Source organism: Eptatretus burgeri, chromosome 2, assembly GCF_056783735.1.
Source record: "Eptatretus burgeri isolate ZD-2024b chromosome 2, Ebu_testis_v1, whole genome shotgun sequence".
NCBI classification, from domain to species: domain Eukaryota; kingdom Metazoa; phylum Chordata; class Myxini; order Myxiniformes; family Myxinidae; genus Eptatretus; species Eptatretus burgeri.
The window spans coordinates 84,826,006-84,844,466 of NC_140962.1; the positions used below are offsets into that span (position 1 = coordinate 84,826,006).

The 18,461-nt window shown below is 44.4% G+C and overlaps 1 protein-coding gene across 3 annotated transcripts in view; it reads right to left on the reverse strand.

Annotated features, from left to right (window-relative positions):
- The window catches only part of LOC147032475 (signal-induced proliferation-associated 1-like protein 1), a 322,965-nt gene that overhangs the window by 5,686 nt on the left and 298,818 nt on the right, over positions 1-18,461 (reverse strand). For all 3 annotated transcript variants that reach the window (XM_085870130.1, XM_085870128.1, XM_085870129.1), the window contains 3 exons: positions 10,659-10,881; positions 7,386-7,493; positions 7,013-7,100 (listed from right to left, as the gene is read on the reverse strand). In XM_085870130.1, coding sequence (XP_085726256.1) covers positions 7,013-7,100; positions 7,386-7,493; positions 10,659-10,881 — 419 coding nt within the window. The remainder of the gene's footprint in view (positions 1-7,012; positions 7,101-7,385; positions 7,494-10,658; positions 10,882-18,461) is intronic.

Consider the following 18,461-nt stretch of genomic DNA (forward strand, 5'->3'; position numbering starts at 1 on the left):
TTGCACCTGGGTTGCTGAACATCAGCAAGGCTGTCTGAATCCGTAACCCCCCCAAAAAACATACTGCATGGACGTGAGCGTGAGCACGTCCAATGATGCACAAATGGACCGTTTAGATCCATGACCACATGATCACAACCTTGGGTGCGCCAATTCTTAAAACAATTCAAAAGTGTTATGTGAAAGACATCAAACGTATTTATTTTAATACACACTGCTCATCGTGGAGTTTGTACACAAATCACACATCTTTAGAGTGCAGCCTTATGGCTGCTGGTTGCATCATTGGTTAGGGACGCGGCGATGTCGCTGATGCAGTGTCCTGATTACCAGTACACTAGGACTCATTTTTGCCAACCTCGGAAGGATGACAGGCTGAGTCAACCCCACCTGTTATTAATTCAGCGGCCAACGGGGCTCGAACTCAGGACCCTAGGATACCAAGTCAGTCGCCCTAACCGCTAAGCCAACACCAGGCTACAAATCACATGCAGGACAAAGACATTAAGTTACAAGAAAAAGAGCAATCATGGATTGCAGACCTCACCTGGACATTTTTTGAGGGGTGTATTTTTAATTGGTTTTAGGGTAAATCCAACATGGCTGCCACACCACGTGACCTATGACGTCATAATTATCATTCATACATTCTACATGAGTAGTTGTACCAATGGTGAAAATTTTGTCTCAATCTGACAAGCGGTTGCAGAGAAAAAACACGAAAGTTCTGCGCCGACAAACACAAACAAATGGAACCAAATGCAATAACCTCTCCTCTGGCGAGGGTAACGAGAGAGTTCATAGAACATGATACCCCATGCAGTGTTTAGGTATATACAAGGAGGGCCTTGCTGTTCGCAGGGGTTATGCTCTTGAAAATCTCCGTCAACTGCAAACCCACAATGCGTAAACTTAGGGTGTAATGGGGAAAATAGGGTTGGGTACTTCAACTTTAAAATTTGTCCAAACTGTACCCTCAATTAACATGTTTGTGCATTGTTTTTATGATATCTATTTTCATGAATAAAATAGTTATTCAGAACATAAAATAAAGTTTATTTTCTTGAGTTATCAAGATCATGAAACTTACCTTTAATAATAACTTGACGACCCATGAACCCGTTGGGTTCCCGTTGTGACAGCGGTTGGTGAAAAAAAAATCATTTCAAGAAAAAAAAACAAAGATAGCTCCAGCGAACTATACCGCTGAAGTTGTTTGCATTGATAAAATACTCCCGAAGAGTACTTGACTGAATCGGGAATTGATTTTTTAATAATTTTTTTTCGTTGCCCGATTTGAATGAAACTTGATATTGCACACCACAGGAGAATGGTGAGTAAGGTGGCCCTAAAATTTTTGTGCTATCTTGTACCGTTTTGGCTGTATTTCGGGAACATACATACGTACATACATACATACATACGTACATACGTACATACATACATACATACATGCATGATGAGAGTTTTAGTTATATGTCGATGATGATAAACTTGATCCAATAACGCGATGTCGATGTCGGCTGTGATAAAGACGTGGTGATGGTGTTGGTGTGTTTGAGGGGGTTAACGTGTTGACGGTACATTTTAATTAAGTAAATAAATGTGGAAAATAGTTCACCAACCCACAATTATTTGAGCACATTGTCTGCAATCCACAAAACTTGCCTCAATAAATTCATTGTGGTGATGAAGGGGAAACCCACGAACAGCAAGGCCCTCCTGTACTACAATTTTAATAAAATAATGATTTTAAAGATCGTGGAAAAAAAAAAAAGTTTAGTGCCACTGAAGCAGTCTTGTACATCAACCACCCTTATAAACTGTAGAAAGACAATGTGAGTCCCAATGTAGGAGATGGAAGCTTTATTGATCACCGTAGAACGGGTCAATCAGCATCGTACACAGCCACATCGGCGGCCTCTTCTTCACCCCATACACATGGTACACTCTCAAATGCTGTATGTATGTATGTGTATATATATATATATATATATATATATATATATATATATATATATATATATATATATATATATATATATATATATATATATATTGTTGCGAATTCGCGCCCGCCGGCGTGCGAACGGCCACGTAACTCGAATTGCGGCACGTCGCCCACCGGACGGACAATTCTGTCGTGACCCTCTCGGACTAACGCCGGGAGCGAGTCACGGGTGGGCCTTTCGGCCTCACCACGATCGTGCCAATTGGCCCCCCGCGTGGGATAGGGTTGTTCGCCAAACTCGACCTACCTAAGTACCCACGCAGAGGGTAGACCGGGCGATCGCACCTCGCCGCAGGTCGACTCCGGACACGGGCCGCTTAAGCGATTCGTTCCGTACTATCGGGATAACCGAGCGGTGTTATCGTCGGCCTCGACGGTTCCGATTAATTATCGGGCGTATTAAGCCCACTACCAACCCTTTACGTGAAGCAAGATGGAGATTCAATTAAAGAAAAGAGGAAGCAAAACGGGAAAACAGTTCAACATGATGCACATTTATTCCGCAGCACACGGAAAGCACACATATACAATTAAAACAATTATGCACAAAAAGCAGATGTAACAAAAGAAACAATGACGCAGAGATACTACCGAATAAGACTGACACACGGCAACACTTAACAGTTTTACTTCACCAGACTGGCGCCACACACACACGTTTACACAGAAACAAAAGAAAAGGCCACCCTCAAAGACAAGGGGGCAGACGGGCCCTGTGGGCCAATATTTGCGCGGGACCTGAAAGAGCGGTCAGGTCCGCGAGACCGGGTGGGTCCTACCCGCGTCTTTGTGATGAGCCGCAAATGTAGCAGCGCGGCGGTGCCCCGACTTCGTGCTCCTTCGCGGGTTTCGTTGGCACTGCTTGGAGTGGGGTGGGAACGGGGCCCCCTTTTCGCACTATCTCAGCGGGGGGGAAAAAGGGGGGGGAATTGTTGATGCTCTGGGGAAAGAGTATAGCTGGCTTGCTTGGGTCCCGTGACGAGCGATTCCACTGCTACCTCATCGCCGACCGCCGTCTTCCTTGCCTCGGACCCGAACTTCTCGTTCTCTTCCCCCAATTCTCCTCAGCCGACTGCCGAAAACCACCGGGACGCCCTCTCCTCCCGACTCCACTCCGCGCTCCAAACTGACTCTGCCCAAAACTCTCTCCGCTCTTCTGCCACTCTCCGCTCTTCCAAAACCGACTCTGCCCAAACCGACTCTGCCTCGATTCGCCTTGCACTCGGCGCTTTATAGGCCGGCAGGAGAACCCATATGCAAATTTCTGGATCAGAACGAGCTCAGGGGCGGAGCCACACTCGCCCATTGGATGGAGAAAAAGGGGCGTGAATCTCCCCTGATCCAAGAACTTGCATATCTCGATTCCACACAGACGCGCCTGGAGGCGGGGCCAAACCGCCCCACACTTGCTGATTGGACGGATCAGAAGTGGGCGTGTAGCATTCCTGATCCGAATTCTCCTCGGAAAGGCCGTATTTTGCACTCGCGGCTCGGCGCGCATCTTGTACGAGCCCAGGACAGCCCGACGCTCAGTGCTCACAGGTGGTGCGGGAATGGCCGCAGAAGGAGAGAGGTGAAGGTGGTGGAGGGTTTATGGCCATGGTGCCTTTTGGAATGGCGGTGATGCGATGTTTGCGGGAGCGAGTTGTGAAGGTAAAGATCGTGGCTGTTGGCGTCGTTGTTGTGAAGCGGCGTTGTGGTTGGTGGTTGTTGTGTGATGGTTGGAGAGTGGTTGGTTCAAAATAAAGATAGAACAGAAAAACGGCTATCTCAAAGCGTCGCAGCCCGAATGAATCAGATTTATTCCCTCTAAACAACGGGTTTGGGGCTAACTACACATGTGCTTAGAGATATCTCACCGATGGGAACTGAATGGTGGTTTGCGAATTTCCACAACCGTAACAATATATATTATATATATATATATATATATATATTATATATATATATATATATATATATATATATATATATATATATATATATATATATATATATATATATATGGCATGGTTATTGAAAGTATTATGAAGGTGATTTATTTTTACAGTCTTCAAGTACATAATTCAGTCTAAATAAAGGTTTTCAGAGGTTTCAAGGTATATAACGAAATTAATTCTGGGTTTTACCACCATTTTACGCAGCACTTATTACATCGCCCCACCACCCTGTCTAACACGTTACATTAGTTCCTCGTGCTTGTTGTTTGTGTCCTTTATAACATCCTTAAAAACAGTAAGTTTCCTGTTTGGAATTATCATCAATTTTGTTTGACTGCCAGGCAGGCGGAGTAAAATAAATGACGTCACTTCTCTCTGCACATGTGCGATCAGGACGAATGCAAGGCCAAAGTAAGGTAAAATGAGAAGCTTGTCTTGAGTTTATGATCGAGCAACAACGTATTTGTATTGAATGTTGTATTTTGAACACAAATCAGAACAAATCAGATCACGTGATGGATGGACGGATGGACGGACGGACGGACGGACAGACGGATGTCAACCAATTGCTTATATCCCCGTTCGCTTCAAGTGCATGGAGTAAACATCAATGTGTTTCAATGTGAATTACAAGGACATGCATAGACAATGGACAAACACATGGTATATCATGTGGGATTTAAACTTGGATTCAAAGCATCAACCATCACAGGTTAATAAGTGGCACACCAAACAGGCCAACTTAATTGTAATATTGCATCCAAATTTTTTTTTTTGCCACTCATGTCTATATAGCTGTGCATCGCCCCAAATGCAACACAAACTCATCAAACTTTTCCTCATTATTACCTCGGCCACCAAAGTTGTACGGAGGTTGGTTTCACCCCCATCTGTCTGTGAGCAGGTATCTCAAAAAGTTATGGATGCGTTCGGACGAAACTTGGTGGATGAGTTGGCTTTGTGACAAGGACGAATTGAATCGATTTTGGTGAGGATCCAGATCCAGATATTAGAATCTTCAAGTAATTCTTCACCACTGAGAAATATGGCTAAAAACTATATATAGTACGATATCTCAAAAAGTTAAGGAAGAATGACAAGACTTGCTGGACGAGTTGGTTACGTGATGAGAACAAGCCGATTAGATTTTGGTGAAGGTCCGGATAAAGAGCCGGCCTATCAGTGGGAGACAAAACGCAAACTGTTCAGCCTCGCAGAGGTATGCACTCCACGAAGTGCCATTCCAGTTAAAAATCGTCTTGGTGCATTTTTTGTTTACAACGCTCACAGGGAAATCGTAAGGAAACTTGGGTTGAATCTTTCTGCCGAGCGGTCATACACCAGTCGGATTATGTGCTCGTGTGTTGTGCTCATGTGCATTAAAATTCACCCCTTCACTTTTCCCACTATGGACCTTTTCCGTGTCACGCTCGGATTCACATTCATGTATCAAGCATCAACTCAAGCAAACACACTCTTAACAGGAATGTCCTTTTGGAAAGCCTATGCTGGTGTCCTGTTCAATGCACATGCAATAAGGGGCACCGATATAAATCAGTATGAAAAAGATAAACAACATATGGAATTAGACTTGTTTTCAAGGACTTGCAGGGCCAAAAAAGTTCCTTTGTCCAGACAAAGAATCCACTGATAATCACATGGACCAGCTGCACCTGCAGGTGTCAAGTGCAGCAGCTGGGGCTCAACAAGGAAGCTTTTTGAAAGTTCCCATTGTGGGCAGATTCCACAGAGACGTGTTTGAAGGTGCAGACTTCAAATCCCACACTCAAATCTTCATTCATCAATATGGCTTGACAAACAAAAGATATTCGGAAGAATGATGTTGATAAATATCTCAACATACGATGAACTTGAAGGGTACTCGGTGGAGCGCATACCTCCACCACGCAATGCCTGATCCACGAGAAAAAAATATCGGGCTCAGTAAATTGTTGAGATATTGTGCTATGTATCGTTTTTGGCCCCCTCTCAATGGTGAAGAATCACTTGGGAAATTAAATAATTCTCATATCTGTATCCGGATCTGGATCTGCACCAAAATCTAATCAGTCTGTCCTTGTGACACACCCAACCTGCCCACCAAATTTCATCCGGATCCGTCCACAACTTTTTGAGATATCCGGTACACAGACAGACAGACAAACAGACAAGGGGTGAAAACATAACCTCCTTCACCTTCGGTGGTGGAGGTAACAATCACTTGTGACAATTTGATTCACGTTGATACCCAAAGAGTGACAGCAAAATCAACTCTGTTGGTAACATGGTCATCTTTGCACCATTTGGGTCAATGTTACATTGGCTGTAAAATCAAATCTGACAATACCGTGGTGCTCTGTTTATCTACCATTCAAAAGCTCAAAGGGGAGTGAAGCAAGATGAGTCTTCTGCAATGATATGGACTTAAAAAGACCACAGAGCATCTTTCCTATAATTGGTCTTTGTGTCTGTAACATTGCTAAATAGATCCTGCTATTAGATTTAATAGTGCACTTATTTAATATAGCCCACTGAGTGTGCTGTGCACTCGTTCCATGGAACCTGAGTGTGCCGTGCACTCGTTCCATGGAACCTGAGTGTGCTGTGCACTCGTTCCACGGAGCCTGAGTGTGCTGTGCACTCGTTCCATGGAGCCTGAGTGTGCTGTGCACTCGTTCCATGGAGCCTGAGTGTGCTGTGCACTCGTTCCATGGAGCCTGAGTGGGCCGTGCACACGTTCCATGGAGCCTGAGTGTGCTGTGCACTCGTTCCATGGAACCTGAGTGGGCCGTGCACTCGTTCCATGGAACCTGAGTGAGCCATGCACTCGTTCCATGGAGCCTGAGTGTGCTGTGCACTTGTTCCATGGAGCCCGAGTGTGCTGTGCACTTGTTCCATGGAGCCCGAGTGCACTGTGCACTTGTTCCATTTAGTTTACATCACTTGCACAACAATGCCCAAGTGGAACACAATTCAATAAAAAAGATGAATGATGTATTGAGTTTTTACCAAAACACAAAGTTTAACTCCCTCTCTTTGTATGATTCAGTCGGAAACTCACCCAAGGGTTGGCTGTGACCAGCCTGGAGATCTTCTTGTGATGGGCACCTGGGAAGGCTCTCGAGGTCGATTCTCCAATGTTCGAGTGGCTAACGAACATAGTGGAGACAAGCAACAAATTCACTCAAGCGCCCAACCGTCATGCTTTCATTATCCATGAAACAAAACAATTCACAACAAAGACGAAAGCAGTTGTTTTCTGCATGTTATTGTTCTTTTCAAAGTTACAATTGTGTCTTTTTTTTCAAGGGGGGGGGGAGGGAGGCATATAGGTGTTGCTCCACTTATATCAGTGGAATATGGAGTGGATGGGGGGGGGTGTGGAGGGGGAGAGGGGTAGAAAAACTCATTCTACAGCTGAGGAGTTTTCTTACCTTCGAACTGCTGAGCTGCCCGGACGAGGCTGGACCACTCAAGGTGAGAGGTCTCATCAGGTAGTGGAAGGGGAAGACTTCCTTGGTTAGGCAGTGACAGCAGCAATTCTAATGGAGGAACACACATTGCCCGGTGGCACACGCATGTGGAAACGCTTCAAAGTCTCTGAGGAAGCCGATTATTCAGGAAACACTTCACCAAAATCGAATCGATTTGTCCTTGCGACACACACGGCATGTCTACCAAGCTTCATCCGAATCCGTCCACAACTTTTTCAGATATCAGGTTATGTATAGTTTTTGGCCCCATCTCTCAGTGGTGTAGAATCACTGAAACAATTCTAGTAGCCGGATCTAGATCCGGATCTTCACCAAAATCTAATCAGTTCGTCCTTGTCACACACCTAACCTGTCCACAAAATTTCATCCAGATCCATCGACAACGTTTTGAGATATCCTGCACACAAACAAACAGACAAACAAAAACAGACAGACAGACAGAAAGGGGTGAAAACATAACCTCTCTTCATCTTCAGTGGCAGAGGTAATAATAAAACCCACTCAATGGAGGTGCTGACACACCGCTTTCAACTTGGTGAACTCGTGCCCCAGATATGCTAATCTATACCGTGTTGTGGTTGTGGTGTGAGTAAATTATAGTGTTGTATTAATTTTGATTTTATGTTTTTCCTTGTGAGCTCAAAGTTGAACTCGTCCAAAACATTCACAATATTTAGTTCTCTGCCAAATTTAGTGATTCCAGCTGCCCTCGTGGTCCAGTTATTCTGTTGACAAACGGATAAAACACAGACGGGATGATCAAACACACTATCAGACTGGATGATCACAATACTCACATGCTCAGCCTACGGCCATAGTCCGAGTAATAATAACATTCGGGTGGCAAGGTTTTTTTGTGAGTCTGGCCGTTCACTCAGGCAGATTGGCAGGGACTGCAAGCAGCCATCTTTCTTCAGGACTGATCTCCCAAGTCCACTGCCTTAACTCAGCCAGGGAATCCTTCCACAGAAACCTGCTCTCCCTCATGCACAGATTCATCCCATCTTATCTTTAATTATCATACTGTTCTTCACACCCACGGTACACTGAATCTCGTAACAAGACAGTTGTTCTGAAACAACTCGCCTTCTCTTCCTCGAAGGCAAATCCGACCGAAGGCGATTTCAGTGTATTCCGAAAAGTCCACAACAAGTCTGTGTCCATTCTCAGGAAAGCCAGAAAACAACATCCGTCTAACCTCGAGCATGAATTTCAAACTTGTCTCCCTCCTCGAAAACCTGGCGGCGGCTCGTTAAGTCTGTCTCTGGTGTATGCTCTCCTTCTATCGCTTCCCTCTCTTCAAAAGGCATCACAGCCGACTCCGCTCGTGAGAAGGCTTAATGCCTCAATTCTGTGTTTGCTTCCAAATGTTGTGTTCCCATCCCCTCACTCTCGATATCCACCCTTCCCTGTTGTACCCAACTGCTCCGGGACTCTGTATCTTTTGCTCCTGAGAAGGTGCATGAGGTTCTTTCAACTCACGACTCAAGCTTTTGTGATTCTATCTGCACTCAAACCAGATTTCAAAGTTGGCCTCGAAAAGCCAGCCAGCCACCGACCGACCGGGCATCCTCCGTTGTACAAAGTCCTTCCTTGGCACACCTTAACTTCTATCCACCTACAATGCCTTCATCTGCAGCTTGATGGAGCACTTCTCTCCCCTCTGGGCTGGCTCCCCTGCCTCACATCTTGCTCAGATTCACGCCGTGGAAACCATGACCTTCAAGATTGCTTGAATCTGCCGCAATGAAGCTGAGTCGATGCGTTTATCACTGCTCCATCGCAAACAGGTCAATGGTCTCTGTTCTCTAAAGCCTCCTTTCTGGTCTTGCACCCTCTACTATTTCCATGCTTCATCCCTCCCCCCCTTTCCTCCCCCAGGTTTCTGCAGGGCTCACATGGTCCACCATTGACCCTTTCTGGTGAAACTACCTAAATCCAGGATCACTGCTCGCCTGCACTCATTAATTCCTCTTTTTTCCTGCCTGTGGAACCAACTTCCACATTCTCTTCAATATCATTCTTCCCACCAGGTCGTCAAAAAGGCTGTTCACCACAATCTCAGATCATCCCCAATCCAAAACCATGATCTTTTTTTTTTCTACCCTCGTTAACCCCACACCAATCACTCCTTCCAAACAACACAACCAACCACCCAACACACAACACAACACGAATTAGCTTTATTTAGACCATTGCGAGTGAAAAGAAAAAGAAAACAAATAACTAGCAAACAAATAAAACTAAAATCAGCCAAAAGTTGGGAGTCTGGCAAACACGAGCACAAAGGTTGTGACCAGACTATTTCAATGAGATTAAAATACACTTCATAGCTTCTATAAACCTGCTATTAGCATTTCAATGAGACAAACTGGATTAATTCATTGCACCCTTGGTCCTACTTTTATGGACCAGGTGTGGGAAGAGTTATGTGCCTGTGAATGTTCAAAGATAAGGTACACAGATGGCAGCACAGAGGAGGTCTGCGGAAGGCCGTGTTAAGTATTGCTTTCAGGAGCATACTGGGGATAAGCAGCGGTTTCAAAAATCCTGAGGAAGAGTTCAAATGATTTCAATTTAAGGAACACAAAAGGCCATTCCTTGATGCCGAGAAAGCTTGCAAGGTGAAGAGGTCGGGGTGTCTAAACAAGGCTGATGAAGAGACAGCACACCGTGCAGTGGTTAACCCTTTCCTTTCTCGTCCACTTGGACTCCAGAGGGGCCACGGCTGACACTGAACAAAGCATACAGCCCTTCCAAGAGGCATCAATGAAATTTTCTTGTTGTTCAGGTTATATATTATTGCTGAGTAAAATTTGTTTGTTTATATGTATTTAATTAAACATGTAGGAAGTTTGGACCTCACCTCCCCTCCCCCCAAACAAAGCTCCCTCTTATTCCCTCCCCTAACTTATACCTCCTCCCAAACCTCATTCCCTTCTCTCCCCACACTCCTCTACCCTCCCGAGCCTTTCTCTCTCACATTGTCCTTCCTCTTCCTATTCTCAGTTTAAATTTTCTCAATTTAGCATCCCCCTATCATGGAGGAGTACTACATACAAGAAAGATGATCCCTCGCAATGACATGAACTGTGCCATGATGCTCCTCCTGCTCGGTAGGGCATTTGTGTTATGCATTCCATTATCCACTGTCGGTTTCTCTATAAACAATCCATGTTCTTTATAATCTGTTACATCAAGCAACTATCTCACCATGATGCTGCGATTCATAGGGGCTGAAGGTTGAATGCATCCAGGACGTTTGCGGACCTGAAGAAGAGACGGTAATGGCAAGGTCTTCTGCAAGCTCTGATTGCTGCTCCTCGTAGCGCTGACGGTCTGAAAGCCGACGGCCGCTGCAGATGCTCTCATCGGAGAGCGTGCGTGGCATGATCCTGTTAAATGGCGATGCCAAAGGGCTGCGTGGCAACGACAGCTACAGGAATGGGAGGAGGGGTGGGGGAAAGTAATAAAAATTCAATACACCATATACAGTCCACAAGAGTTAGCCAATCCAGTACATTTAACAGATCTGGAACGACAATTGTGTGAAATACAATGCCTGGACAGAAGACACAACAAGACGTTTTCTGCAAGGTCACTGCTGCAGCCATTACCACAAGGAACCTTGATGCAGGAGGAGGCCATATGGCCAATCACGACTGTACCACATCAACACATCGGTTTATCGACTAAACTTCACTGTAGGGTTGAAGGGGGGGGTTGAGGAGTATGGATGAGAACATTGGGGCAGGCACAGACATCACCAGGGTTGTTTTTCACCTTTTGACAAGACCCTCTCACAAACATCACAATCACGACATTATACAATCACCCGTCCTTCTCGTAGTTTAGTCTAGCGAACCCCGTAATCAATCTCGTATCGCTAGGGTGAACCCCCTCATTGGCAGTTACGTCCTTCCTCAGATGTGGTAACCAAAACTGCACACAATATTCTAGATGAGGCCTCACCAAATTCCTGTACAGTGTTAAAACTACCTCCCTCGATCGCCACTTCATCCCCCGATGAATACAACCTAAAACCCAATTCGTTTTTTTCTATAGCTGCCTGGCGTTGTCCTGTCTGCTTACCCCCCCCCCCCCGTATCTATTAATTACCACCCCCAGATCCTTTTTCTGTGTGACATGCTCCAAAATTGCCCCTCGCATTAGATAGTCCCCATTTTAATTATTCTTACCCATCTCCAGCACCTTACACTTCCAAATATTAGGTGCAAACAAAACAACTGTCAAAACAGGAGGAGAAGGTGGCAGCCAGGATCCATATATCCCAGAGCCATGTACATATGCTGTTTTCTCATGTAGCATCCAGATTGTTAAAATGGAGCTCACAAAATTCACTCGTTCAGTAAAACTGGAGAAAGACAACCATTAAATTCACAGCTGCCTGAGTGGACAGTCAATGTAAACTGTAAACTAGCCTGTTTCAGTCCATTGCAGGACGGAAGTCTCACTCAACTCATGTTAAGGGGTGTTTGGTCTATCAGCCATGCTAGTGGAATGCTGGTTGGCAAGAGTGAGCAACAGTGGAAATCGAAGGTCACCAGTCACTCGAGTGGAAAAATCTCTGTGAAACCTCTGACCTCAATCACTGCCTCAGACCAGAGTTGATGGAGATGAAAGTGCGACTGGGCATGCGTTTCCAATGAAGTCCAGTTTCAGAAGTTAAACACCTCGCTTGGTGTGTAACCTCCATCCGCAACCACCGATTTGAAGACAGCTGGAAATTGTTCGGCAGCAGCATGATCTGCAGCAGCAGCTTCCCCAGTCAACTTGAGATTGTGGAACGCATGGCGACTCTTGAAGCGCTTGAACCACCAATGACTGGCAGCAAAAGATAATGGATCATTGGGAAATTTGGTTAGATCGCCATACAAACTCATCTTCTCTTGAATGACCATTTCAGACAAGGGCATGTTCTGTTGGTTCTGATGCTCTATCCACATGGTCAGCATCTTCTCAATTTTCTCAATAGCATCAGGCCGATATCTTGCAGTTCTGGTAACACTAAGATTCGTTGTTGTCTGAGTGCTCTTTCAGATTTTATCACAATTGTCATGATTGGTTCTCACTGTAGAATCACGAAGTCCCATCTCTCTTTGAATATCAATGCTGTGCTCACCTCCATCACACCGATCCAAAACTTTTAATTTCACCTCCAATGAACGAGACATTCTTGACTTCTTCTTCACGTGATCATTATCTCCAATACCCCTTGTTATACGCTTTGCAGCCATAGTTTCGGCCACTGTTAATGAACAACTAGCTCAGGGTGACGGAGCACGGACGACTCGCTCAGGGTGACGGAGCACGGACAATTCGCCCAGAATGATGTGGCGTGGCAAAAAGCGTCCGCTGTGATTGAACGATTCGCTCAGAATTGTTGTTCTTGTTTTGCTCAGAAACATAGCGCGGTTGTTGTTGTTATAGTTAAATTAAATCCGCGCTGTTGTGAAAAGGCATCGTGAGAATATGCGGTATTTGAGGGTCACCTGTGTATCAAAAACAAAGACCCACTCACATATCTCACCTGTGAATGGAAGGAATAACCAATTAGCTCTCACCCAATCAATTAACATGGGTGGCGAGGATTACATAAATAAATCAACTCCTCCTCAGGCTCCTCCAGCTGAGGAAAGCTGCATAAAGCAACCAAGAATGGCTACACAAGGAAAGCCCTTTGCTGTTTCAAGCCCTTCCCAGAGTTCCTCCACAGCTATAAAGACATTCACAAATAGTACACACATCAGAATCCCAATGTGACACCCCCTCAGCTGCAGGACTGGTTTCATTGCTTATTGGCAAATCATCAGCGACAACGCAGACAGAAACGCATACCATCGAGGCTCCCAAGCATATACCACGTGCAAATGTCAAAAGCAGTCAACACAGAAATGAAAAACAAAGACCCACTCACATCTCTCACCTGCGAATGGATGGAATAACCAATCAGCTCACACCGAATCAATTAAACCCAGGTGGCCAGGATTATATAAATAAACCAACTCCTCTCATGCTCTTCGAGCCAAAGAAAGATGTACAAAGCAACAATGAAAGGCTTTGCGAGGTAAGCCCTTTGCTGTTTCAAATCCTTCCCAGAGTTCCTCCACAGCTCTGAAGACATTCACAAATAGTACAAATATGAGAAGCCCGATGCGACACACATAGCCTCAGCTGCCGGACAAGGCATCTCGTAAAGCAATGCACGCACGCACGCACGCACGCACACACGCACGCACGCACACACACACGCACACACACACACACACACACGTAAATACTTCAAGAAAATATTCTCCCATGAACGAGGGAAACGGAAGCAGAATGTGTCATCCCCTTCTCAAAAAGATGAACAACAACAAGGAACAACAAGGAAATCCAACACACGTGGAGGCCATTCAGCCCATCATGCCTGCGCGAACACCACACCAACCCATCTACACAAGGTCCAAGGAAGAAAATGCAAGAAAAAAGTATTTAATTAATGAAATAAAAATGTTGGGTTTTTTTTTTGTATTTTTTTTTCCTTTTCTTCCCCTCGGGGAGGGGGCATGGGCTTGGTTAAAATCACACATCAACCACACAAACCCCCCTTGAGAAGACCCCCACCAACAGCACTCCGTACACAATCACCCATCAATACTCAAACTACCGAAAAGTCTTATCAACATCCCTATACCCCTCTATCTCCATAACTTACAGGTACCTGTCTGATTCTAATTTAAACTTATCCACTTTTTCTGTGACCGCTATGTTTCCAGGGAGGCCATTCCATGCATTAATGACTCTGAGTGAAAGTCCCCTGTCTTACTACCGTCTTAACTCTCTTCTTCTTTACTCTCAAGCTACGGCCCCTGGTACTCTGTTGAATAATTCATCTGCACTTATTTTATCTATACCTTTCATTATCTTAAACATCTCTATCATACCTCCTCATAAACACCTCCTTTCTAGTGTATAAAGCCGTGTCTCCTTCAGCCGCTCCTCATAGCTGACTCGAGCTTGGCCCGGAATCAATTGAGTAGTCCTGTGCTGAACCCTCTCTGTGGCATCTATGTCCTTCCTTAAGGCGCTGTCACACCTTGACGATCTAGCCAGCAATGGCAACGTATAAAAATGTATGTAAAACGTTGGCGTACGCTGAAATTTTGATGTTGTTTTTATAAGTTTTGGTCGTATTCATAACGTGTTGGTGGTATGCATAACATATTAGTAACGGGCACAGAACGTTTCGTTGTCTTATAGATAACTTGTACCAACGAATCCTTAGCCTGTTGTCGGCGTTCACAACCAATGCCCAACGATAGTTTAACTGAGGCATAGCGCGCTGCACGTATCGCCGACGAACTCGTGGCGTAGCCTGTTAAAAACCTGGCGCACACCGATTTAAATCATAACCGCCTGAAAATTAAAAGTGTCACCCACGCAGTCACACCTTGACGATTGAGCCAGTGTATGCCGACCTATGAAAAATCTGCCGAACCAAGCTGGCACACGTCGAATACGTTTTGGGTAAGTTGTGTATACGTTAAGAGCACGCTGAAAAACGATGAAGTATGCTGTCATATTTCGTCGTATGTCTCGTACGTCGTGAAATTTCAAGCATGCTGAAAATTTTACAACGTACTCGCCGTATGGCTCGCACGTTCCGCTACGCTGGGAATAAGTTGTGGGCACGATATGCGATCGTTGACACACGTCGACACAAGTTCCTTGAAAGTTACTCATAAGTCGAAACACGTCGAGGTAATGTTTAGCATATCCGAAACTTATTTTCTCCGTCAAGGCACATTTTTTTTTCTCCTTGGCTCCGTGAAGGCACGTGACGAAATATCTGAAGTTGTTTTTTTATTTTTTTATTTTTTAAATTAGTCCATAACGAATTTTAAAATATATTCGGACATTTGTTTTTAAGTTTCGACATCGACGTGACAATATCCTCAAACAGAAAATATTCACAGAGGAGGAACTAAGAATAAGACATGAGCAAACTGAAGAGGCAATCAGACGTGACGTAACGGCACGTGACGAAATATCGGAAGTTATTGTTGTTTTTTTTTAAACACTGCCATTACGCCATTATACGGTAGCTGTAAATTAGAAACACGTTCAGTAAGTTCTGTGGTCGTCCGGAAGACGTCAATCAAATACGTCAATATGCGTTGGAGGTAGGTTACACATAGGTACAAAGCAAGTTACTCATAGGTTAGAAATAGGTTTTGGGTACGCTAAGCATTACCTCGACATGTTTTGACTTATGAGTAACTTACAAGTAACGTGCCTCAACGATCGCATAACGTGCCTCGACGTGTGTCAATGATCATGTAACGTGCCTACAACACGTTATTCATAGGTTATAAATAAGTTTCGGGTACGCTAATCATTACCTCGACGTGTTTCGACTGATGAGTAACTTACAAGTAAAGTGTGTCAACATGTGTCAACGATCGCATAACGTGCCTACAACTTATGGCCAGCGTAGCGGAACGTGTGAGTAGTACGCTGGCATACGTCGTAAAATTTCAAGCATGCTAAATATTGAGGACAACCGCAAAGTACAACGATGAAAGCCAGCGTACTACGACGTATGGCAGTGTTTTTCAGCATGCTCTTAACGTATACAAAACTTACCCATAACGTATTCGACGTGTGCCGGCGTTTTAGACAAATTTTTCATAAGTCGGCATACGCTGGCTAAATCGTCAAGGTGTGACAGCGCCTTTAGTTGTGGTGACCAAAACTGCACACAAAATTCTACATGTGGCCTCACTAAATTCCTGTACAATGTTAACACCACCTCTTTTGATTTATAAATGATCCCCCTCAGAATACAACCTAAAAGCCTATTTGCTCTACCTGAAGCTGCCTGGCATTGTGCTGCCTGCTCACCTCCCATATATATTCCCATCCCCAGATCCTTCTCCTGCGTGACACTCTTCAAAATTACACCTTGCATCCTGTAATCTCTATTTTCATTGTTCTTTCCCATCCCCAATACCTTACACTTGCTCAGGTTAAACTCCATCTGCCAATCTTTTACCCAATCTATGGAAGTATCAATACTTTCTTGAATCTGATCACCACCCCCTCTGCCATCCAGATTACCTCCAAGCTTTGTGTCTTCTGCAAATTTGGAAAGCTTACTCTTAACCCCATTATCCAAATCGTTGATGTAAATAATGAATAGTAATGGTCCGAGTACTGATCCCTGAGTTACTCCATTACTTACATCCACCCAGCAAGACATCCTCCCACTCACAGCCACTCCTTGCTTCCTATCACAAAGCCAGTTTGCGATCCAATTAGCTACCTGACCAGCCACTCAACAAGCCATCACCTTGGCTAACAACCTCCGATGTGGTACCTTATCAAATGCCTTGTTAAACTCTAGATATACTATGTTCACTGCCTTTCCCTCATCCACCCAATCAGACACTGCTTCATAGAACTCTAAAATAATTGTTAGACATGAACTGCCTTTGGTAAACCCATGCTGACAACCTTTAATTAGTTTGTATTTGTTGAAATGGTTTCTCATCTGGTCCTTAATTAATGTCTCCAATACCTTCCCCACAACTGAAGTCAAACTTACAGGTCTGTAGTTTCCCAATTCTTTTCTGGATCCTTTCTTAAATAGTGGCGTTACACTTGCTACTCTCCAATCCTCCGGTACCTGTCCTGACTCCAGGGAACTTTTGAAAATATCCGTTAACATTTCGCTTACCTGCTCAGCCACTTTCATCAATACTCTCGGGTGCATATTATTTGGACCCAGAGCCTTATCTTCTCTTAGATTACCTTGCTGTTCCTTTACTTCCTCCACTCCAACCTGGATCTTCCGCAAAAGCCCTTCCTCGCCTCCTTGATAGATACTCTCGGCTATTGACAATTCTGACTGTTCTTGTGTAAAAGTTGAAGAAAAACACCTGTTTAATAAGCCTGCCATCTCACTTTCATCAATAACCACTCTCCCGGTGCTTTTGCTCAATGGGCCCACACTGGTCCTAACCTGTTCCTTTCCCCTGATATACTTAAAGGAAGCCTTGCTATTATGTTTAATATTCTTAGCCATGTCCTTCTCATGCTCTCTTTTGGCTTGTCGAGTTATTTTCTGAACTTGCCTCTGTTTACTCCGACAGTGATATAGATCCAACTCCAGTCCTGTTATTTTAAACTGAATAAATACATTCTACTTCTCCTTTATAGCATTCCTCATCTCACTGCTCAACCACCCTACCTCTTTCTGCTTCTAGTTTTACACCTCGTTGGAATATACTTACTCTGCACTCTACACATTTGCTCCTTGAAGGTTTCCCATTTCTCTGATGATGATTGTCCTGTTGTTGGAGTCTCCCAATCTACATTACCCAATTCTATCCTCATACCCTCAAAGTTTGCCTTTCTGAAATCTAATAACCTTACCCTACTATCCTGAACTCTAACCCGTAACAGAATCTTTGGACACACAAAGTTATGGTCACTTGCTCTGAAATGCTCCCCTACCTCCACCATATTGGGACCGTTGCTTAAAAGGAGGTCTCATACTGCACTCCCCCTCGTGGGCTTATCTACAAACTGGGTCAAAAAGCAATTCTGGACTCAAACTAGGAAATCCTCATCTGCTCTGCCCTTTCCCTGTTCCTGGACCCAATCTATCCCTGGCAAGTTAAAATCCCCCATAATCAATACACTTCCCTTACCATATTCCCCGATGAATTCTTCATGTACTCCTCCTTCCTCTTCTTCCTTCACACCCAGAGTCCGATAAAAGCATCCCAGCAGTATCTTACTGTTTTTGCAATCTCTAATCTCTACACATACAGAATCCTCAACATTTATTCCTCCCTTAATATCACCCCTTTCTCTTGATACAGTGCTGTCCTTTACCCCACATTGTTACTCATTCTCCTATTCTCTCCTTCCTATCACACCGATACACCTTGTAGCCTTCCAATCCTGTCCTCCAGTTACTCTCCTTCTTAAACAATGTCTCTG